This window comes from Chaetodon auriga, chromosome 13 (assembly GCF_051107435.1).
Source record: "Chaetodon auriga isolate fChaAug3 chromosome 13, fChaAug3.hap1, whole genome shotgun sequence".
In the NCBI taxonomy this organism is placed as follows: domain Eukaryota; kingdom Metazoa; phylum Chordata; class Actinopteri; order Chaetodontiformes; family Chaetodontidae; genus Chaetodon; species Chaetodon auriga.
In genome coordinates, this window is record NC_135086.1 from 5353124 (window position 1) to 5378464 (window position 25341).

A 25341-nucleotide genomic window follows, 5' to 3' on the forward strand; every position below is an offset into this window, starting at 1 on the left:
TTGTCTAATTCAGTAAAATAATAATATTAATAATAAAAAAAACATACATATATATATGTTTTTCACATCCAGAGAATAAAACACAACCAGTTACATTCAAACAGTAGTGTGGAGTCAATGTGTCAAGACTACCAAAGTTAAATACAGTACAGTATTAACAAAAACTACAGACATTGTCCATAATGCTTTTGTCACTGGGGACTTCACAAACCTTTTGGAGAGTCATATGAAAACATTTCACTCATAAATACAAAACTTAAATGGTACAGAGGAGTTACGACATCTGCCAAGAGGCTTTTCCACCGCTGTGAGGAAATTACTGCGTAAACGATTATGATGCATCACTACACAGTAAATGACTTGATTTACTTCATTATGCTGTCATGTACATGAATCACTTGCTGTAAATCAGTACTGCCACCCCGTAAATATAGGCTGTATAGATTATGACTAAATGGAGAAACTGTCCTGCAGATCTGACATAAAAAAAAGCTGTATGCATGATACCTGCTGCTGAGAACACTGTGAGCATGTTCCTGTGAAGTCACCCTTCACCTCAGACATTGGCAGCTAACAATACTTTTTCACGAGCGATGGAAATCATCACAGTTGTATCAGACACTGATGAGAAAATGGAGATATTCCACAATTATCATAACAAATGAATAGCAAGCGATGTGAGGGATGACTCATCCGCCATAAACTGATGCACTGAAGAAAACGTTGAATGTGAGTGTTCGCATCACGCTTCCACAGACAGGACACGTGTTTATGTCTGCTGTGCTGATACGGCATGGACAGCTTACAAAGAAGGAAGTGGTACTTTTCTTTCTTCACGTCCAAAATACAGGCAACACAACGATGCTAATGTGAGCCGACAGGTACAGCAGCTTGTTGCGAGCTCCCAGTTAATAACCCCCACCCCCCACCCCCTTTGTAAAACATGGAAGAAGAGCAAACAACTTCTTTATTAACGCCCCACACACTGTCACATAAGACGGATGCTTCATGGTTGAATGATTCAGAGGATAATGTACTCATAAATACTGTAAATATAAATCATACACACGCACACGCACGCACACACACACACACACACACACACATTCAACTTATCCTCTTTTCAGAAACGCAAAATGTACAAAAATATTTACACCAGCTGATGGTGACTTCTGTTCCCAGCACTGTGGACGATGTGTGAAAATAAAGAATAAAGGAGTGAATGGAGGTTTTGGGTTTGGGTGGATGAAATGAAATGACAGCACGACTGTAAGTAAATGCAATGCTTTCTGACCAGCCTGCTGTAGCTAAATGCTTCACAATGTTTTTGTTTTTTTTTGCACAATTTCTTTGCACAGCTTCCGTGAGACATGACAACGTCATCGCACATACTGAATAAGGCTGTGTTCAGACTGACAATAGCCCTGCATGAAAGAAGGCAGCCCACTCATTCATTTCAATGAGCTTTTTGAGGACCCAGCTTTTTCAGGGTCGTCCTGCAAAAAAGTTTAACCCGCCTCAACTTTTTCCGCAATGCAATCCAGCATCATCTGGAACTCAATGCTCTGGCCGAGCAAATATGTGCAAGCACACATTCTTTTTTGACAACATCAACGTTCCACCTAAAAATCGCTGAGAAAGACGATAAAACGATTTCCACCATCGTCACTATTCATTGCATCGGTTTGGATTTTTTTACATCTGTCTTAAAGGACCAGCGTGCAGGATTTAGTGGAATCGACGGCTGCAGATTGTGACCGCTGAATACCCCTCCCCACCCCCTTTCCTTCCAAGTGTGCATGAGAAAGGCTTCTTTAGACTCAGTGTTGGTTTGCCTGTTTCTGCTGTAGAAACATGCAACATAGTGCAACAAAATGCACTAACTAAAACATACTTATATGAATATTATATTCCATTTCTGCCCTAAATTCCCCTTAATTGTACACACTGGCACTTTCATACAATACTTGTGATATGTATGTTTACATACAGTTGATGTACACTAGTCCATACTAACTACACTGAACTTCAGCTGTGTGACTTAGCCAATGAGACAGGCATCCTCTTTAGTTATAGCCCTGTTTTTAGAAAATACCCCTTTTGTTTTTCTAGAAAAAAAAACTACCGGTTTGTCTAAATATAATAGATTCAGTTGAAGTTTACAATGCATTTCTGCACCTGTGGATTTTGCAATGCACAACAAAGGGAGGAATTATTGCAGCCACCAGTTTGCACTGCATCAACATGGAATCTCCAAATAGATCTCTTAAAAGTCATGGATGCATCTCTCAAACTAGCTTTCCTGAATTGTACTTCATTTTCTCCAAAGGAGCTGCCTGCATTTTAACACAGTGCTGTTTTCAGTCTGAACACCTGGAAATGCTTAAATATTTGTTATAGCTGAGTAATTTGAGAAGAGTAAGGCTACAGACAGCAGTGAAGGGGAATGTGATGCATGTATGTTCAAAACCAGGTCTTCAAACTTCAGTTACATTCGAGTATAATGAGCAGAGACTGGAGCACATGTGATTTCACGATGGCTTCTCGGTGATAATTCTGTATCAAAATGTTACATTACAACCAACCATGTGGTTTACAGGATGTCAGTAAGGATCACTTAAACACGCTCAAACATTAGCATGATGAAATCTGCAAGCTAACGGTATGACTCTGCAAATCATCAGCACACATTAACTGTACACATTGAAACAAACACTGAAACATACAAGAAATACATTGAAAATTTAGGTGAAGCTGGCAACAAGTCATATTGATTCAAAAATGTCAACTGTAATAAATACTGTATGGTATTTATTTCAATTTCATTTAATAAACAAGAGAATATGTTCAGATAAATTAAGTTTAACATGTGAAAGATATAATATAGCTTTAATATATTATTATGCACCTGTTAGACATCCTATCTTCGTTCTGGTTCTGTACTGAATATAAAAAATAAATGAGGCAGGCAAGGGTTTTTGGTTTTGGCACTAACCATGTCAAAAGAATTTACAGTGTAACCAAAGGCTTTTGTGCACAACATGACCCCAAAAAAGGACAGTCAAGCAGTTAATATTCATCCATTTTCGAACAATTTTTGTCAGGCGGAAAGATCGCAACAAGATTGTGATTATCAGAATGCATCTTCATCCAGGAGAAGCAGTTCGGTTGCAAACAGTTAGCAAAACACAGCGCAGGAATAGTTGTATCGAGCTCACCGTACAGTACTGTTAAAGGGCCGGTGTCTCCTGTGACAGACAGGTGACGGTTTCCTTCAGGTGGGTGAGTGCCTGGGTGCAAAATCCTTTTCCAAACTCATTGCTTCCAACATTGTATCTATAGGAAGAGGCAAGTTTCCCTGGTTGCCACCGAGCTCTTAACATGCTGCAGTTTTTAAGGGGGTGGTGGGGCGAGCGGGCTTGGGGGGTGTTGCTGTCAGGCGAAGGGGCTGTCTGACTTTAAGATCGAGGCGTCTGCGTCGTGGCAGCCTTTGCCATTCATGTGTTCTGTGTGGCAGTCGATACTGTAGCAGCCCTGCACCTCGGTGATGGAGGAGGCCGTGTAGGAGGCTGAACGCAGGGCATCCGAGTGGTTTCCTACGCTGCTGCCAAACTGGATATGATACTGGTTCCAGTGCCTCCTCAGAACTGCTTGGACCTAACCCGAGAAACATTTCATGTGTTAATATTCAAGTTCAGTTTTCCTTTTTTAATGGAACTGCTAATGAATCATAAGCACAAACACAACACAAACACAACTGTGCGTCATAGATTTTAAGTAAGAGTTTAACATTTTGGGACATACACTTATTGCAGTTCAACGTCAGTTTCATGTCTGTGTGTCGATATGGAGCTACACCCAGGGTACGATTAGCCTAGCTTAGCATAAAACAAAAGCAGAAACTATTCTTGCATGTAGCGTTTTGCAATGCAGATCATTTTTGGAAAAGAGAAACCTGTGTGCTTTTTTAAAACAATTTGCATATACTGTAAATACATTTGAAGCTTTTGGACTCTTCAGACTCACTTCAGGCAATATATGCAGGTCAATCACCTGAATTATTGATAGCAATCAGTGTGTAGGCCATGACTGCTTGCTAAAAGTAAATAATCTTTAATCCTCAGCAAAACCCTGGAGGGCTGAGCCTGTCAAGACATTCCCCTGGTTCACCATCCTGCTCACAGGGTCACGCAGAGGAAATTGCCTTCTCTGTCCCTGATCACGAAGGGGAAGTGTGGATGAGTGTGTGCATGCAGGTCTAAAAAAAATACAGTGAAAGGGCGTAACCCCGTCTTACTTCTCCATTGAAAAAGCAGAAGATGGTGGCCACCAGCAGACCCTGAAATTCACAAAATAAAACGTGAAAATGAGAGACGACACACGTTTAAGTAACTGGTCTTAAGCACCAATAATCACTTGTTTGTAGGTGACATTTGAAGGTCTAAGGTGCTGTGAAGCAGAGAAACTGGACACATTTTGTGAGCTGATTCAGCCTGTTGCTCGAGACATTCTCCCTGCTCTGCCCAAGCTGGGACAGTTCAGGATGATCAGATAACGCCTCGCTAACGTCCAACTGATTTCAGCCCCTTTCATCTCAGATAATTCATGCCTTCCTTCCTGCTGTTCTTCCCTGCGCTACATAAACAAAGCCAGAGGCCGATGGGACTGGTTTTACTGAAGAACTGAGAGAATAATGAGGTTTATGTCCCGGCAACAGTTCATTTTAGTAAGATAAGTGTCTGGCCAATAACATGTAATCAAGATGCATACTAAGAAAATGTACAGGAACAATAGGACTGTGTGTGCAGTGCATGCAACAGACTGTAAACCTTGAATAGCATTCTAAAAATATATCCAGGATATGACATAATGTACAGCTATTTATGTATTCTGTTTTACATGGAAATGTTCTAGGACATTGCTGAGCCACAGCTAAAACACGTGTTCAACCACATGATCGAGCTGCTGACAAAATACCACGCAACTCAAACCCTCACCCTGACCATCGTCTCACCTGGTAATGCATCAGTATGTGCATGATGTAGTCGTATATTTCAGAGGAGACGCGTCCCTGCGGCTTGTAGGGAAGCAGGACATACTGAATTCCCAGAAGAGGCACCAGGATGAGGGTGGCTCGCACCGCTTTCATGTAGAGACTAGACTCGGCTTGATGGGTCACCTTCAGTTTGGTGATGAGCACTCGGACAATGTTTAGGAGAAAGAACAAATTGACCTGTGGGGTAGCAGCGGAGAGGACATCAATGAATCAGCATAATGCTCTGGCTATTAGCTGCTGACAGCTGGTTAAAGACTTCCTGCGGATGAGTTGAAAATTCACCCCATTAATACCTTAAAAATATGCTGCAGTGAATAAGACCTTACTACAGAAGACAGATAAAGCCAAAGGTATAAAGAACAGGTTGGTATTTTTTGATGGCTACAGGTTGGAAATCATATCTATGATGGTCTGTATAAACAATATAAATGTTTTACTGTTTACTCTGCTGAAACAAAAACTCACTTGTCACATAATCTAATTCTTGCACTGTCCAGTGTGAGTCTAAATCTATTATGAACAAAACAACACCAAGATATTTTCGGGGCCTGAAACCTGAAGAAATCATTATAAAGGGTTGTCTGAGTGCTGAACATTTAGTCCAGCCAGAGTCTTAAGGGACCAGTTTTCTCTGAAACGTGCCCGGCTTTGCTGATTAGGTGAATTCCTCGAATGCAGCATGAGTCTGGGGACCAGTGGGTGGATCCTCAGAGGGGCAGATGCATCGATTTCACAAGATAAACGTAGTAATGCATGCTACGAAACTCTGTCCTGCTTTCAGGCCCCCCACAGTGTCCACTCGGAAGAAGGCAAAAGGAGACTTTTTTTTTTTGCTCATTGCACAATAACAACAGTCAGCCAAGAGAAATATGGAAGAAATCAGTTCAGTAAACAGGCATTATGGAGATTTACTTTGCTGTAATTGATCGGTGTCAAGAAAAAGAGTGAAGCTTCTCACCAAGAGAGCAGCACAGATGGGGCCGTGGATGATGTAGAGCAGCGATGTTTTGGAGCTAATCCAACAGCTACAGCAGAGAAGACAAAAGAGAGAAGTTTACACAGCAGTATCAATGCATCACATGACAGCTGAGCCAAGACTCAGATCGATGGCTCTTCAGAGGAATTAATTAGCATAATCAGAGGGATTGATAAGAGAAGCTACCAGCCAGAGGTGGATGATTTGTTGAACTTTGCAAGATGCAGACAAACAAACGGCAGCAACATTTATTTTTTATGTTGGCCAAATCAGCTATTTTAATCGTTTTACTTGTACTTTTATCTACACAATTCACCAATATTTTTATATTTCTTGTTTGGTCGTTTCTGTTCCTACTTATAATACTATAAGCTGTAATATTTGCTGTAGCAGAGCATGCACTTGAACGCTTACTTGTCGTTGTAGTAGTAACTTCGAGCAATGGCATGTATGGAAGCCGGAATGAGAGGAAAGCCTGCAAACAAAAAGTTAGAATAATAATTTGCAGTATGAAGTCGTAATATCACACATTTTCAATCAAATAAATGTTTATTCAGTCACTATCTATCGCTGAATGAGATAACACAATGGTGATTGAGATTACATTTTCTGCTGCTGCACCTTCACATTAAAAGCATTTAGCAGGCGAAACATGAGTTTTCTTTTATTATGAAGAAGTCACAGGAAATGCATTGTGTTTGTCATTGAGTTTATGCGGCAAGAAAAAAGGACAACAGTCATGTTGCCATTGACTTACCCCAGCCTAACAGGTAGTACCACATCAGGTGCTGCTTCTCAGCGAACACAGCCACCACGATGAGGGTGTGCAGGTAAATTCCCTCACACAGCATCCAGAAGTAATTGCAGCCAAACAGGTACAGATGAATGAACTGGGACACTTTGCAGCTCGTCTGAGGGAGAAAAACACACATATCGAATGTGGACTGTTATTTCTTTGCGCAGTAAATTAATGTTATTATAGAACTGAAAAATCAATCAAAGCCTCCACCGACAAGTGCAGTCTTTAGGGCAGCTTCTACTCTGATTTATGTTCAAACACTAAAAATTTGCATGACAAAACGAGTGTAAAAATTGGAATGAACAATAATAAAAACCTATAAATAAATAGAGAAACTCACTGGATTCCTCTGCACCAGCTCCTGGTTGTTTGCCACTGCGGTCAACCAAATGATGGTGATCACAGAGTTCAGGACAAAAGAAAAGAAGAGGTTTTTGTGGAGGGTGATCCTTTGGCAACTTAAACTCCTGCAAGAAGAGAAAGGCCACGTGACATCAAGGTGATATTAAACCAAGCAAAGAATCAGAAGGGCCTGTCTGCAAAGCATGTTCAGACGAGGATGGCTGACTCACTTGAAATGGAAGAATATTCCGAGGGAGATGAAGAGGGAGGTCAGGGAGAGTCCATGTCCGATGAGAGCTAAATAAAAAAGATTCATTGCAGTCTGGAAGGAAAAAACAGACCCAATGAGATTATCTCTTAACGACCACTCATGTTGTGAGAAAACACTCCTGCAGTAAATTAATTTACGGAAGAATTACACTGAAATGATGTAAAAGTACATTAAGTCCATCAAATGTTAACGTACATGTTAATGTAATTACTCTGGACAGGAAATGAGTGATTTGAATTTTATTCACGGTCCTTGGAGAACGCTGTAATGTAAAAATTCTCACTGATCAACACTTTGGTCTATTATGCTGCCATGGCCACATTTCCATTTGCTGTGGATAATTAGAATCACCAGACGATGACGTCTAATGTTTCAATGCCCTGCTCTTTCTGTTAGAATCGCCTAAATTCCCACCTACACAAAGCATATGTTACAGTAAGAAGACTGCCATTAGGTTTTCAGGCCAACCATTTTAATTTTACTTCATTACTTTGAGCCCATTATTTCTTCTCTTGAGCCACCCAAAGTACAAACTACACATTTTTAGCTCCACAGCAGAACTATTTCAGGACACTTCAGGCCACAAGAGCATCACATCTGTGTATAATTGTGTTAAATATATGTCTAAGAAACATCTGTCTACTGCTGCCACATTAGTTTACTCTTCTCTCATCACCTCATCATAACTGCCCAGACATCTGCTAAAAGGTCAGCGTGAACCATGACTCATTTCTTTCTATTCAAGGTGCCATTTCCTGAAGTGACCCACCACTCTGCCTTCATTGGTGTGTTCATTGCAGCGGGTGTAGTTGGTCCATGTCCGGTTGCTCTCCGGATGCAGGAACCAATGACCACTGTCGGTGCAAATCTTTGTGACCATCTCTGCGGGTAAAAAATTACAGATACATGTTTGTTTTTTTTAAGATTTGTCCCCGGTAGCCTCATGAAGCTAAAGTCATATTCTGAAACTCCACGAAACAAACAAGCACATTAAGACACATGAAACTACTGACAGCAGCAATCAGAGGGACTGACTCTAATTACACATATCCTGTCGAAGGATGTGCTGTACTTAAGTTTTGGCTCAGAATCTTCCAGCAATTAAAACTAATGTACTGCCATAAACATATCATGCATGTAAACCACAGCAAACAGGGAAACACAGCGAATTACGGACCACACAAAGCTTGCATCGTAAACACAAAGAGCTTTAATGTGTGGGAATTTAAAGGGACACTCCACCAATGAAGATCAGTTTATTTGTCATGCAGACTTCTACTAATAAACTGCTATCAAAAGCCTGCATTACAAACATGGGATGTGGGAAGATGTTGCATTACGGGAAGTGCAGGAGCAGGCATTTTTGGGGTTTGACCGACAGTAAAAGTCAGGATATCTCTGCCTCTGCTGCTTTGATTCTGACCAGTCTTCCATTCATACGTCTATTGGTCCAAATGCACCTTTAGAGCTACTGCAGCCCTCAGATCTTACCTGAAGGATCAAAATCCTGGAAGTAGTCCGGGCAGTGCTGCTCTGAGATAACACCTGACCTGGTGTCGTCCCAGCACAGCCAGCCATCCCAGGTGCGATTACACATGGGCTCTGAAACCACAGAGAAGGCGTCAGTGAGGATTTTCAGATGTTTAATAATGTGGTGTGTTGGAGCAGTGTATCGTGGTTACTTCTCACCGCCATTCAGCCAAGTTCAGAAACATGAAACACATCACGCTACCTTCTCTGCTCTGAGGAACGTCCTTCATTATCTTTTGATAGCACTCAAACTGTGCTGTCACTATCTTGTTGCGGGTGAGTCCCATGTCATGGTAGACGTTGTTTGGATGCTGCTGCTGGGTTTCGTTGACCTCCAGGCTCGCCTTCACAAAAATCTGCCAGGAGGGACAGAAAAGGTTATAAAACAAACTAATCTATTCACACCTTAAAAAGAACAACGAGCAGACGCTGAGCTTCATTTCACAAAACGCATCTGCGTGCGAGCATGTGTCTGGACCCAATTTCGTCTGAGTGCTCTTTGTGACTCTATTCAGATGTATTCAAGTAAGACAGTCATTATAGCCTATTAGAACGACAGGAAAGGGGGTCTAACATACACAAGCCTCCATTAAATCCATTTGTGCTCCACGGAAAATATGAAATCTATGCAGAAATGCTGCCAACGAGATACGTCCAGATGATTTGTTGCACAGCAGATCCCAACCTGAAGCAGCTTTTTAATCCTTCAGAAAGTCTCCAACGTAAACTGAGACTGACATCAGGCTCAATAAGACAAATGAAGTCTCAGCTGAATAGTGAAGAGGAGTATTTCTAAAATTTAGATTCATGTGCAAACCTTGTGGCTTCTTCTGTCTCTGCATTATAAATCTAACAAACAAAAGCCTCCACAGGCTGCACAGTCATGAAGCATATTGCATGCAAACTTATTCTCACACATAATTAGCATAAATTACACAATCTGTGGTTTCTACAACCAGATACAGACAAATCTGACTTCTTTGCACATGTAAACTTGTAATTCATGTGAGTGTGTTTTCAGTATTTGCTCGTCAGATTACCTTTGTCAGATTACACAGCAGTATGAGTGCCACCATCCCGCTCCGTCCGATGCCGTCCATCTTCCTTTTGGCCATGTCAGAGCTGGCTGATGATTACCAGCCGCAGATCTGGAATGGAGAGTGAACAATTAAGCCCTGTCATCAAATAAAATCGGCTCATAAAGGCCACTTCACGGCGCTCCTCATCTCTCCCTCTGTTGATAAATGTTTCGCCCACTGGCTCTTATCTGCTGAAATGTTGCCTCTGAATTCGCCGTCACAGTCAATTAAACTGAGAACAGACCCCAAGATTGCTGAAACCTAGACTAAACAGCCCTCAGAAGCATTTCTAACAACATACACAGATCTTCTGAGCAGAAGCGGCACGTAAGATCAAAAACCTTTGACTGAAGATGATTTGTATACAGCAGATTAATGAATATCACAATGCTGTAACACTAATAAATTAAAGTGAGGAAAAGTGAGGACAAATTGGATGAAATGGCAGATAAAATTCTGGGTAACCAATCAGAAGGTCGGTGTGTCGATTCCTAGCCCCTCTATTCTGCATGTCCAAGTGTCTCCGGACAAGATACCGAACCCCAAAATGTTCCCTGACACAGAATCATCGTGGGACGCTCTACATGGAAAGCGTGGCCCTGATGAGTGTGAATGGTGAGTTGATTGGTGAGGAGCCTAGAAAGGAGCTCTGTAAATGCAGTCCTTTTACCGTTTCATGAACTCTGTCAGAGTTTAGTGACCTTTTTTGACCAGACTCTCAAAGTCAAACATGCTCAAAATAATCTTAATGAAGTCAGCAAGAGTTTAATGCACACAGCTGACAAAATTCACAGCTGGAATCAGCTCTGCAAAAAGCCATCGATCTAACAAAGTTCCGGCTCCCTGACAGAAAGTCACGTCAGCACAGCTGGGTCTTAAAGCCTCATGCTCGCGCTGCTGCTGTGGGTTTTGTGAGGCGCATCTCCTTCGTGCTCTGTCATGAATTCTGAAATGCGACAGCAGGTTTAAATCAGTTAGCGGGTGTGTTGCGCACTTCATTTTTAAAGGTGATGCTGGTGTCTCATCAAGGCGGAAGCTCGCAGAGTTGTTTGCAGCGAAGCTGCAGGCCGCTGGGACTTCATGTCGCTGCTGCTGCATAGCAGATGAGACAAAATTCAAATGGAAACATATCCGCCAGGTTGTACAAATCTGCTGTGCAAAGCGGTGGGTGAACTAATGCTCGGGTAGCTTTAGATAGTTGAAGCCTGCCTGCTACAGCTGGCGTTCAACTATCAAAGAGCGGCACGTCTGAAACTGCTCCACTTCTTCTTCTTCAGACTCTGGAGGTTCTGTGTGCCACTTACAGCCACCTGTTGCTTTGTGTTTGAAGCCCGTAGTTGTGGCTTCCTCTCTTGGTGTTCTGTAATGTCTTAAAATGTACTTCCTGCTTTTTTATTTCTTATTTTTGCCGTAAATGAACCACAACACGAGCCAATAGTTCCATCCTGCCAGCCAAGGTAACCAGAAACAGGTTGTTAGCGTTGTTAGAATACCTGTTCCAAATCACAAGGCTGGGTTCTTTTAGCAGCACTGCTTTCAGCGCGAAACTATGTTACAAGCATTTTTACTCCCTGCAGCTGAGGAACAAAAAGAGATGGAAAGGATGCGAGAGGCAGGGAGGGAGAACCTGAACCCAGTGACATACATGGAGGTGCACGGCATTCAGGAGTGGATTACATCTCATTCAGAAGCGGAACTTAATAACGTCTTTCATACCCGAAGGAACTAGGCCATCACTTGTATCTCACGTCTAATTAAATTCGGTGGAATGGAGCAGCTAAAGCAACGCTGCAACAGAAAAACAGTAAAATGCACTCAAGAGACACACGGCCCATTTTCTGTCACTAATGATAAACTGACAAGTATGCAGCGTATGCAAATGCAGTGTTTTAAGGCTAATTATGTTAAGATTACCAGGTTGTTGTTTTTTTAGCTACAGGTTCAAACTGTTTATTGTGGCTTAGAAGAAACCTCCATGAGTCGTCACCATGAGACGTGCCTGCACAAGGCTTAGAAAAAAAAATTAAAAAACAGAGTAATTTATGAGGAGATGAACAAGATGAACTGTTTCTGTGCCATAATCTGCAGGAATGAATGAAGAGTATGAAGGCTGCAGGTGGAAAATATTCAATATGCCAAGAAAATAAACCTCTCCTTCAGCTCAGAAACCTCCTGTCCATAAAATGTTTATCCTTGGACTCAAACAGGTATTTGTGTTTGGAGCTTATTTACATTTAAAGTAAAAACCAACAGAAAAATGTTCATATAACTTTCTTTGTATGAGTTGTTTATATATATAACTACATACTTTTGTTACTTATGCAAATAATGCAGCTGCACACAGCTTCACTTTGCTCAGAGCTCGATTATCATTGTTTTGTTGCCAAAACAAACCATTTTCACTGACAAGAACGTCTTACAACACACTGAAAGAGGAGGAAAAGAAGGCAAAGTGGGGGGCATCAGTCAGTACATCAGTGAGAGATGTGACCCAGTCAAAGTCTGCCTGTAGCTGTATCACTGGGGGGGGCGGCACTGGCCCCGTGCCTCCTCCAGTCTGCTCAGAGTTAAATCTGTATTACACTGGGGAGAGGAGGGGCTTACTGAAAGTGGGATTGTAAAACATTATGGCGATGTGCAAATTAGAAACAGCCAGGGAAAGATCAGCTGCTCTGTCACACATGCAAACACCCAGAAACGCACACAGACAGATGCACACACTGCGCTCCCCTCCTCCAAGCTCCCTCACTGCTTCTTGGCAAAACCTGTGCAGGCCGTTACAGAGGATACACCTCGCCTGACAGCAACACTGAGCGGATGCTACGGAACGCTTTCCCAATAGCTGCTTGGATGCTGCTTATAGCGAGCTGTGATTTGTTTCTCAACCCATTTTCTTTGGTTATTGCCTCTTTCACGTAACTAATCCTAAAGGTGGTGGTGAAGAAAAAAGCCTGACCCCTCCCTTCTAAATGGAATCCATTTGTTATGGGAATTTCCAGCACGACATTTTCTTCACGTCGGCCATAAATACCTTGTTTATGATGGAAACAGTCAACGGTCAATGTTACTGACACTGGCAAACACTGCAACACTCTGCAGCTTCATGCTGATTAGGGCTGACACTGAACACCAGCAGGCCAGCTCTTTTTTAATGATGGCTCTGGGTGATGAATGCGATCAAAGAGTGAAGAGCGGCTGATCTTAAATATCTTCTTCCCAATCAAAGACACATTCGTTTCTTCAATTCTCTTCGAAAACTTGTTTCAAATAGCTATTCCTTATTCAAACCAAATGACGCTCAGCACAGCTCAGAGAATATGGTTTCAATTCCACGTGTCCCGAACCAACCCTGTCTCCTCTTGTCCCACAGCATGCAATTCATTTATAATAACCATTAATGCTCACTGTTTATGTGCCAGCTCAACCTTAAACACACTGTAGGCTACCATGAACACGTTTCCTGAACTTAAAGCTGTATTGAACTATTTTGGCCCTTAGGGGGCAGCAGAACTCCAAAACCAGCACACAGACCAACAGCCCTGTCATATTATCACGTTCTAAAATTGTTATTGCAAACTGTCTATGTCACACTGTCATCTGGAGCTCTGTTCCCGGCTAGAACACAAATCTAAGTTCCATATTAACTTGACTTTTAGCTCTGATTTGGTCTCCATGAACTTCTGACCCCGAGATTCCACCGGGCCTCCATGGGTCTCCATAGCATTGCCTATGCAACGCATATTTGATCCATCTTCCATGCAGTGGCAAACCCCACTGGAAGTGTTTCAGAAGCAGAGCGTTGTGCCTTCCTTATTTTGCTATCTTGCTCAGATTTTGCTATTCTGGTCATTTTTCCTTGATATTTGCTCTTCTATCATGGGTAAGTAGGATTCGCAGTTAAATGGTTTCCTTTTTTGTCTGTTTTAATTTCGGTTATTGTTGATGCGTGACCAGGGTCTTCACAGGGTGTTTTATTGTGAAAATTTACCACGTTCACTACATCTTCCAGTGTCTGACTTCCTGTCTCGCTCGATCTGCTCTGCGCAGATTGATGCGCTGTGCGCCCAATGGAGTCGCACGCACTGATTTGAATGGCAGCGATCAGCTCAGTCGGACGTGTCGTGGATGCGAGGGGGACATTCCACGGCCGGTGCAATTTAGAGGTGAGATAAACATCCAGAAGTGCGACTATTTAAACTCCACTTTTTGCAAAAAGCACCAGTCTTGTCTTTTTTATGAAATAATGAAGTTATCAGACATCATTGAAAAACACAACCAATAAGAAGCTATCTGCTGGCTTTACTGTCCACAGCCTCTTGCGAGCGATGCAGGAATCCTCAGAGTGAATGCCTCGCCTGCTCCCTCCTGGCCAGCTGCAGATCACATCTTTGAGACTCGTTTTCTGCTCTATGATCGACAGTTATTTTCTACAGCAGTCACTATTTGAATCTCTCAGGTTGTGTATCATGTCAAGCTATCAAAATGTCACCCATAACTTTCTTCTCCTACCTCCACACAGATGTACGCAGACACCAGCGGCAATGTGATGGAGTCCAAATCATAAATGATGGTGAGAGGGCAGCCTCTACAGAGGCACAACACTTGATTATTACTCTGTTTGGGTCAACTTCATCCAACCACAAATTAGTGCGATCTGTGGGTGGTCCACTGTTATCTGTAGTGCCTCAAAGGGTTTCACAGAAGTGGTTAGTCATGTACACTTTGCACAAGAGCTGACATCACTCATTACGTCCGCCAGCGTGGAGAAAGATACCTGGAAAAACAGCGTGTGCAGAACAGCTGTTAGTGCCAGAGCTCAGCCTGTACTTAACTCCCACCGTCCCTGCGGAGATGCCGTGCTGTAAACATCCTTCTGTCCTAACAGGATGTTTGGCGCCCCGTGCTCCAAGTTCAGTGGCATTTGGATGTCCATTAGACGGGTGAGGGCCTGTAACTGTGTTACTGCCCCGTTACATAGCAACACACAGGCTTAACTGCAGCAGAGTAGCCATGAGAATTGATGAAGTCAGTGCATGCAGAAGCACTGACCATCAACATGTAAACTATGTGCTGTTTTTGTCTGTTATTATTGTTAATGCTGTCAAGACACATTCCTGAACATTCACATTTCTGGTGCATCCAGCAGCATCTGGTGAGAAAGCCAAAAACAAACTGTTGAACTGCAGCGTTTGCATGGTTCCGCTGTCATGGCCATGGCCTGTTAAAGCCAAATACAAAACTGGTCACTGGTGTAAGTACAAACAAGAGACAAGAAAATACCCTGCAAGGAAATAACGCTGTGGATCTAGTTTCAAATGACCTGCAGCCTTACAGTGTTTTCACGTCAATAAACAGCAGGAGCCTTTGGTTCAGGGTCGTGTTGCAAGCACTCTTAGATTTATGTAAGCATATATAAAAACAACAAATATGACAGTAGCAAATAAATATAGCAGAATCAGTCTTTATATCTTTACTGAAGATACACTGTGTGGGTTTGGGTCAGAGAGCACTGACAAATTAATTCAAACACTGTCAAATATTCTGCTCAATATGTGTCTTATTACTATCAGTTGATTTTTTTGAACTCCCAGATATTAATATTAGTATTGGCCTAAAAATACAGCATTGGTTTGGCTGTAAAAAGCAGTGACAGGCCTCACACTGAATTGTTCAGTAGCTGGGAAACTGTCCAGCACCTAAGGTCTACAGCTGGTGAATGAAGCGGGGGAGGGGTGGCTTGGGGGTGGGGGGGGGTTAATAATATCTTGGTTTCAGCCTCATGACGAGTTTGGGGAAAAAAAAAACAAAACTGTTTGTATGTCAGAAAGAAGCTATGAACAACTGGATAAATGCGCTGATGTAAGAATGCACACCACCCCTTTGGCAGCGTGATCCGCTCCCACTGAGATATTTCAACATTCTCCGCATATGTGTGCTGCGTCCCATCATGGGAAAAATCCAGGCTGTGATAAGTAAATGATTAAATGTGACACCAGCTCACTCTTTCTCACCGCACTCTGCATCCTGACACGTTTACTCGACACCAACGAGCGCAGTTTCGCTTTACATGCAGCACGTGCGACACGTGTCCCGGGTCCGTGGCTTTCTCAGCCAGGCTAACGTTACCTTAACAAAGACGCCTGTTGGGAAACAGCCTGAGGAGTGCAGGTGTTGGTGCAGCACTTCACCCCAAACTAATGAGCGCGGCGGCATCCTGCATCCAGCTGAACTGTCTCTGCTTACATATGTTTGCTGTTAAAGTCACATCAATGCAGACCATAGAAAACTATTTATAACCTCTCTTTGATTCTGTCAAAATGTTAACTTTCTGTGCCTTGTGATGCTTGTTTTTTCTGTATTTTCTTGCCTGTATTACTAATTATTGTCTCATAAAAAAGCACGAGCTGTACATCTTCTCTTATTTTACAAAAAAAAAAAAAATGTGAGTGATCCTGATGGGAAGTGTTGATGTGGACAGGGAGGAAGGAACGGGTTCAGTTTCCAGCCGGCTTGGCCTCCCGCTGTTTTCTGTCATTTTCTGAGCACAATGAGAGCTGGTGATTGAAGAGTGTGGATAGAGGGGAGTCTATGAAACAGGAAATTCTAAAAAGGACCTATAGCTGTCTCCAAGAGATGCTGGGCTTGTGCATAAAAGAAACAGGAGGAGGAGAAGCTTTTCAGGACGACGTGGAAACACGGTCAGAGCTTCCTCTCTCAATCAGCAACACCAAATATAGCTTGTGGACATTTCCCATGGGCTCAGCTGTACATTTAGATAATCTCTCCCATGTGACTGGAAAAATGTCTGAATTAGACTCTAACATCTCAGCCGTTGATGTTACCAAGGCCAGGACATGAGAGCAGACCTCATGCAAGCTTCCAAGTTGCCAAGGGCACCACCAGATGTCAGGGAAAACAATAACAATCCCACACAGATGTGAGGGAGGAGTCCTCTTTGTTGCATGAACGGACCTCCTCGACTCTCAGTCCGCCCGCCGCGCTGATGCACGCAATATTCTTTGCATTAACATGGCAAGAGGGAGGTTGTGTTCGAGCGGTCGCAGCACGGACAACAACCCAGATGCCGAAGCCTTCATGTCACTGCATTCACGCCCTCATTGCCAGCATGCCAGCGTTCTCGGGGCGAGCACATGGATCTACTTACATCCACGGTGCTGAAATGGGGAAAAGACTTCATTGTGATGCTAATGGAGCTCATGGTGAAATTAGAAAGGGGAGGCTCACACTGGTTCTAAATATTGTTTGATGATGTCAGATATCAGATGTATGACCATGCACGGTGGTCATGCCTTTGAGGCAGATGACGCAGCGCAGCATCCCGAGGACTTATGAATATTGAAAGATTCTGTCGCACACGATCTTCTTCCAATGCCAACATTCAGTGACAGTTCAGAACATAGTGTGCCCTGTTTATGGCAAGGCAGAGTGAACATGTGGGGGCTGGGTTGGCGGATCGGCTGATGGTGCTCTTGTGCCTTTATCAACCAATCATTAAGCGTTGTTGTTTGAACAGTACTCACAGTAACCTTACTCTGGCTGCTATGGGCAGGTGCTATGCAATCTGTGGTTTTGCAGCATCATCATATACCAATGCTCTGTCTGACATTGGCTGACTTTGGATCAGTGTGGCTGCATTTGTCTTTAACTTTAAAGCTGCATTATTAGGTTTCATGTTTCAAACAAATTGGTACAGGAGCAACAAAAGACTGGCAAAGGTGTGGAATGTTCCAAACAGGTGTTTTTGGAGGTAAACAGGTGATGGTATCATGATTGGGTATGAAAGGGGCATAATGCAAAGGCTCAGTCGTTTGCCACTGACTTTGTGAATGGATAAAGGATATTACTACATGGACTTGGGAACACTTTGTGAGCACAGCTCATTTACAAATGGTTGCATTCTTTGGTTGAAAGCTGGAGAAAATGAAGAAAAACAGACAGAATGAGCTCATAATTTTACTTTACAGAGGCCCTTTTTTAGCATTTTGGAAGGGACAATCATGAGGCCACAGCACTCACAGCAGGTGTTAATTTACTTCTGCGTCCAGTTGTGAGGACGTAGTTTTGGGATGTTAAGCAGTCCTGATACAACAACAGTGTATCTACAGTATCTCCACCCGGGAGCTGTGACTGCTGCCCACTGTTCCTCTTTGATAATGCTGCCGTGTTTGGCTGTTTTTCAGACTTCTCCCCTCGGTACATGAAATTGCTGTGTGACTCATGTAGCGACTGTGGAGTTCAGGCACTGAATATTTGGCATCATTGGGAATTTGTTAGCTGCTTCATAATGTTTTCAAAACTCGCATTAAACTGGCAGACGTTTTTTAAAGCGAACACGTACTTGACATTCAGAACAGTATGACTCACCTGTGTTCTGCTTTTTTATGGATGCTTGAAAGCCCAGTTTCATCATATTTTTGTTCCTCTTGAATATACTGAATGTGGTAATAGGGATATGACATACATGAGACTGCACTCATATTCAACTGGCTCCTGTAACTGCGTAAACTTGCTCAGTTTGTACTTCACTTGAGTATTTCAATATTATGCTACTTGATACTTAGATTCTGAGTACTTCTTTCAGGACTGCCCAGTTCTGATCAAAGGTCACAAAATTCCCCACCAGCACCTCTAAAGCACACTAATTAACACGGCGTCTAGCTGTTAAATCCATTCAAAACCAAAGTGCAAAAACAACCAGCAAGTCCAGGAAGTATCTCTCCAGAAAGCCACAACTTGTTGTTTTTACACTTTGGCTTTTGTACAGATTAACAAGATTTAACGTATTAATTAGTGAGCGTTAGAGGTGCTGGCAGTAGGGACGTATTTGCCCCACAGACATGAGAGTGGTACCAACCAAAATGTCCAACAGATATGACCATGCTGCTGTTTGACAACAGACATGTCATCATTTCCCCTCTGAAACTAAAGCGGCATTAGTTTCAATACCATGCCATCATTATTCAAACATCACAAACACCACGGCTGTCTTCAGTTACTCTTAAAGGAGGTTAAGAGTACGAGAGGCCTTACCATTGAAAAAGGAGCCTATTCCAGAGGCCTCTAGTCTACGCAAAGGAAAAAATAGCACAAATACCTCGATAAAAATACACTGGGTAAAAATAAACCAGCCTCCTCCGTCCATTGCACCTGCATAGCTGCTAGTCATTCTCCTTGGTGTTAATGTAAATGTTTTGATGTAGCTATAGCTTCTGGGCTGTGTTTTAAATAGCCTAACCCACTGGGTATGTGCTCGCTGCTTAACCTGAGGCTCACAGCACAGTCTGGTGGGAAAGTGCGGCTAATTCCGCCAATTCTTTCCACTACATGGAACCACATTTTCACAGGTCACTTGATTTTCCTCGTCAAGTGCATCAAGTGCACTGACACGCTGACAGCTTCACACAATGGCTTAAGCTTTTCCAGCAGGGTTTTTGTTCCTTTCGGTGTGATAGTTACGCTTCCTAACTGGCTGCAGCTTTTCACAGGTTTTGGTTTCATGGTCGTATTTGCTGCAGAGATTAGACGTCATTAACCTGGCACACAGCCGAAGGGCGATTATCAGGGCAAAATCTGCCCCGAGAGTTTAAACGGGTGTCGACATGGTCTTTCAGATTTTATTTGGGGAGAGGGAAACGCTTCTTCATATCACTGGGTTTGATCAGTGACGCTTCAGCTCAATTATCAGCTATTTCGTTTCTGGATGTGGAAACATTATAAACCCGGACATATGCCCTTTGGGACCTCTCTGAAAGCTCGTCAAGCACCACACACTAATCCTCCTTATGTTCACTGTCATTCTATCCATCCGGACATTTCCAAAGCTCCATACCGCACTCATATTCTGTGGCAGTAATAGGAATTCTCAAATTCCCAATGTGACACACTTTAGAGACTGAGAAACAACAACAAAAAAACACCATAGGAGCACTCAGATAGTTAGAGAGCCGTCCACTGAAAAGCTGTCAGGTAAGGATGTTAGAAGCTCTTCCTCAAGATCTGATTCCACTTGTTTCAGCGTTTATTAGAGTTTGACCAGATCAACCGTGAAGACAGGGTGGTTCCCTACCGGTCTTGTCACGACAAAAATAACCATGGAGCTCGGTCAAATTCACTTTTAAAACAGCCTCCAGGAAGCCAAGGAATCTCCTCCATGTGCTCGCTGCGGGCCCTAGACTTGACCTCCAAGGGAGCTATTCACGTCATTACTAACAGGCTCTCAAGTTCCTCTGTATGCCTCGCGCTCGTGTGACGAAAACATTTAAATGCTTACATGAGGGTGCTACCATGAAAAGTACACAGATCTTGAGGACGAAAAACTTTATAAAACTGCATTGGGAAAACCGTTGGTAACAACCCCCAATGCTGGCATACAGCAGCAGGCTCCTTTGACACCAACAGAACAGAGCTGATTGTAAGATGAAACTTGCAGGTGGATATGAATTAAGGAAAATAGCACTGCTTAGCAGGCTGCAGCGCACTGGCAATTAGCTAACTAGCATGCAAACTGGCATTAGAAGCTAGCAACAAGAAGTGAAGGTGCAGGACAAGACCTGATCATGTTTGCTAGCTAGACAAAAGGGAGACATTAGCAGGAGAGCTAATACGGCTCTGTCTGGCTATAGGGAAATTGGCACGTTAGCAGTGTTGACCGCATTAGCATTTGGGTGAAGGCAGGTCAGTTGTGGTTTAGCAGCACTCAGCGTCTAACAAACAATCAATGTAACTGTGCACATAAAAAGGAAAAAAATAAAAGTTTGAAGCACAAAAATACGCTTCAGGTTGCATTTATCGTGTATTTAGTGTGACACTAGACTGAAACACAAGCTGAAAAACAGTCTGCAACACAAAAACTGTTCAAAATGAAACAGTTTAACTGACTATATCATGCAGCTGCAGAAAAGTAATGGCTTTCCATGATATAACCTTTATTCACACTCAAAAAAAAAATGCTACATTGAAGAATAAAAGCCCTATTCTATTTTTACTGCAAAGACAGACGATGCCATCATGAAACCAGAAATATATTATATAAATTTCTACATTTAGGGTAGACATATTTCTTCTCAGGAGAGAGCAGACCATGTGATTTAGAGAGCAGATATCTACACAGCAGCAGAAATTAAACATGCAATTTCAGTTGGATTTTAACCTTTAACCTTTATTTTAAAAAGCTGACTGACCCTTCCGTTGTGAATAATGTTACATTGCAAGGGGTACAAAGACTACAAAAACAAGACATTATGTGCTGCAAGCTCATGAATTAGCAAAAATAACTTGCTGCAAAATGAGTTGAGATCATGACCAATTTGAAGAGTATGGACAATAAAATACAGGTTTTTTTTTAAGTAATTTGTTATTAACCTTGGAAACCAATGAACTGTAATAATATGGAGGAGTGTTTGGCACAGCTTATGGCAGCCTGAGCTTGATGATAATAACAGTCACATTTTCACAGTAGAGTAAGTTAGCTAATTGGAGATTGAGCAGAAATGTCTGCTGCAGACATTTGCTCAAAGCAGCAGATAATGCAGGGTGGAGGAATGGTCCAAAGCAGCGTATACTGGCAGGAAAGGGAGTCTTGGCATGTGAAGGGTTCAATGTATTTATGTCACAAGAATTAAAAAGAGGTAGTGCAGGTTCACCTTTGGAAAGCAAACAGATGCACCGAGCTTCCCAGGGACCATTTTCTCTATTCTGTTAGCCAGGAGCCCCCTCCCACACAGTAAATCAGGAAGCCTGTGTCACTGACGGTTTGTTTAGCTCACACAAACATGGAACACCCTTAGAAACCGCACAGCCTCTTTCCACTGTCCTCTATCTGCAGCACACAGACAAAGCTCCCCAGATGCTGCCTCTGAGCACATCAGCCCATGACAGGTTTCGCCCGACACCTTGTGTGCTGAAATTAAACTGGAGAGGAAGAAAAATGACCCTCCATAATATATGAGCGGAAAAATTACCTCAAAAGGTCTCACATCCCCGAAACTGAATCCAGAACCTGAGGGGAGCGCTTTGAGACCGGCACATATGTGCATCACTGTGCTTTTGTGTAATATGATAACAGCCTGGGGTAAGCAGACAGGAAAAAACATATAATGTATGCTGGTGTTGCTGATTTGATTTGAGCTGAAACATAATGAAGGTTCAACTTGAATGAGTTTGAAGGACAGTAAAAGATGCTGGAAGAATATGAAATTGTCCACAACAGGACCAGGAACACAGGAGGTAAATCAATAAGGAGCAGGCTGCAGAAGCCCAGTGTGCCTTGATGATTTATGAGGGCTGAAGTTTCATGAGAATCATCATTACTCTTGTGACTGTGAATCTCGCGGCCTTTGCACTCATCAGAGTTGGTTGCCAGTGGAGCTTGGAGGACGGTGGACCAGCTAAACACACATGCAGTCACTGCAAAACGTCCATACAGTGTCCACATGGCCATTTTAATACCACAACAACGGCTCGTCAATGGAAGGGAGACAGAAAATCACCCCTTCATTGCAAAGATCCTAAATCCAACCCCCGATGCGCCGCAGAGCTCCTGTGTGACAGCTACAGTGTGAATGAGATTCCACTGGCACAACCGTCTAAATGCCATTGCTTTAGGAACAGATCCACCACTCCATGGAGATGGAGAGGGCTTTGGGAGCTATGCTGCCAAGACCTTTGTCTCGCCCACATTTAATAGCTGTTTTCTGGACTCGGGCAGTAAACGCTCAGCATGAGAAGTTTGTGGGTTGCATCTGATGGCTTGCACGGCACTTCCCGCTGCACAATCAGCTCGAGCATTTAGCGTAATGCCGGGCCTTTGAAAGATGTCAGAGAGAAAAGGCCTCACAGACTCATCTGACGGCGCTGCCAACTGGCAGCTTTGACATGTTCATTGTCCAAAGTGTCCTGATTGCTGACATGCATGGACAGAGAAGTAAAAAGCCACTTTTACCAAGCTCACTTTCTGGCATTTCTGAATATTTGTGGCAATTTGCAAAGTATGATCAAGTTGATGATTAATCAAATGGTTCATATTTAAGTACAAGTGTGAAGATAAATCTGAGGTGATGATCATGGTGATCAGCAGATTATGAGAGCAGAAAAAACCTCTGACTTCTTTTCTTGTGAATTTCTGGATAATTTGACCTGGTCAAGCCTTAAATAAAAGGAAAAGAACTGCTCAAAGCTCATTCACATACAGGATATGCGGCTGGTGATGAAAGTTACACAGAGTTAGTACAGAGTTCAGTTATTTCACGTGAGAGATTTCTGGTTTTGTGTTTATGTCGTTTTTGTGTCACGTGTTTGACGTGTGAATGTGATGACAGCCGTGGGGCCGTTTGCTGTGTTGACCTAATAACGCTGTTTTCTGCTTGTTTGATTTTAAGTTTTTAAATCATGTTTGCAGGAGCTTTAACCTGTGATGTTTTGACGGGTTTTAAGGGTCGTTTCTGTTTTCAATATTCTGCATAGAGCACAATCCTTCTTAATGGAACTGGGTGTATCTCCTTAAACATGGTCTTTAAAAAAAAAAGTGTTTTAATCATGTAAAACAATTCAGAACAAAGTTTAGAGACACAGCAGCATATAAAAACAGCACAAAGAAACCTGTTGCCTTTTTACACAACGAGATTCCTGATAATTGCTCGGCTTTCACATTCATCAACATGACAAGGCCAAATTAAACTGTAGTTACTGTGATGCACATAACAGGCTATCTGGGAACATCTAGACATCTGCAGCACAGCTTGCAGCAGGATTCTATCAAATCTGACGTGGTGACAGAAAAGTCCACAAACTTGGCAACGTAACACCGCTCTGCTCCGCCACCTCCCTCCAAATGACTCTGCGCATCTGTATCCTCTGCCAATGGTGACCACCGTTATCATACCCTCCTCCTACGCATCATCATCACCCTCACTCACCATCATCATTCTTTTCGTTTTCACTGTCCAGCCCACAAACTTCCAGCATGTCCAAATCTGCCTCTTATGTAACCATGCAGATGATTTAGCAAGCAGTGACCATCAAAGCCTCAGCGCTGAATGGAGCTGATTTACCGCTGCTGCGCGTATTCCATCGCTTTATATTCTTTAATGTGATCATTTAATCTGCAGAATGGATGTCTGGTAGATGGAGCAATTCGTGGCTGCACAGGAAACCACAGCTGAATCAGCCATGCGTGCGAGCCGACGTTTACACTGATCATTGGAGTTTAATTTATCAACAATGTTCATGTAATGTGCGCGTTTAACGAACGCTGCGCGGTTTTATTCGATGCAAAAGCTTTTACGCATTGCCGTAAACTATGAATATAAAGGCTACACTCGAAGTACAATCTGTCACATCGTGAATCACGTAGAGCTGGTGGAGGTGAGTCCGAATATCTCACGAAAACTATGTAGTAAATATAGGCTGTATATTTAGAATGCTATAAACGTTCAAGCACGACGCGCTTGGATGGCCTAACGGTGTCCAAACCGCACAAAGGACTCTTGCTTCACCATATCCTTCTGTCACATCCAGATTTTCCACATCCAGATTATCTGGACCCTCTTACGGATGCCCACCGCGGTGTTCCGACGTTTCTGACGGATTGAGGACATTCTGTTAATGCACATGCCGCGGCTCTGTAATCCACGCAGACACGGTTGAAATGACCTCGATAAACACACGGCGATGAACCCAAACGCATTGTCGGCTCCACATTCATTCTACTCGACGTTACTGCAGCTCAAATTGCTCAGAAAACATGGAAGCAACACAGCGCGGCGCACACAGTTCACACAGCGTGTCGGCGCGTCCTACCCGAGGATACTATCCAGCAGCGGCGCAGGGGTCTGAGCTGGAACACGCTGTCACGGCGATCCCTGAAGAGTCTCCGGCTCCGGCGCAGAACTCCAGACACGGCGGATCTCCGGCTCTCAATGAGCGCAGCTGAGGCGGCTGTCAGGTTGACGTTGGAAGGCAACCCACTACTTCCTGTTACATCACCACAGCGGAGCCCACAGCTGAGGACCTGCGAGCTGCGGGGAGTTCTTCACAGCGCAGGATGGTTTGCCACTCCACTCCCACACTCCAGTACGCGCTTGTAAGAACATTTAGTGTTGTTCAAATGTGGTTCATGCAGTCAGATTCGTTTTGTCACCCACCCCCCAACCCCCCCTTCCAGCAGCACCAGCAAAACCTGCACAGCCTCCATGCAGCTGGAAGGGATGCAGTGTGTTACTCATGGGCAAGTCAGAGGGTGCATTCTGTTAGCATCCTGTCTTTTGTCCA

General features: G+C 43.1%; 1 protein-coding gene across 1 annotated transcript; it reads right to left on the reverse strand.

Moving 5' to 3' along the window:
* Positions 1-24991, reverse strand: calcrla (calcitonin receptor-like a). Its single transcript, XM_076746712.1, has 13 exons — positions 24871-24991; positions 10015-10122; positions 9177-9330; positions 8936-9046; positions 8214-8326; positions 7404-7495; positions 7172-7298; positions 6790-6943; positions 6447-6507; positions 6015-6081; positions 5015-5233; positions 4298-4339; positions 1-3657 (listed from the first exon to the last, which is right to left on the reverse strand). The coding sequence occupies exons 2-13, from the start codon at positions 10087-10089 to the stop codon at positions 3436-3438; spliced, it is 1437 nt and encodes a 478-aa protein (XP_076602827.1). The 5' UTR covers positions 10090-10122; positions 24871-24991; the 3' UTR covers positions 1-3435.
* Positions 24992-25341: the final 350 nt, after the last annotated feature.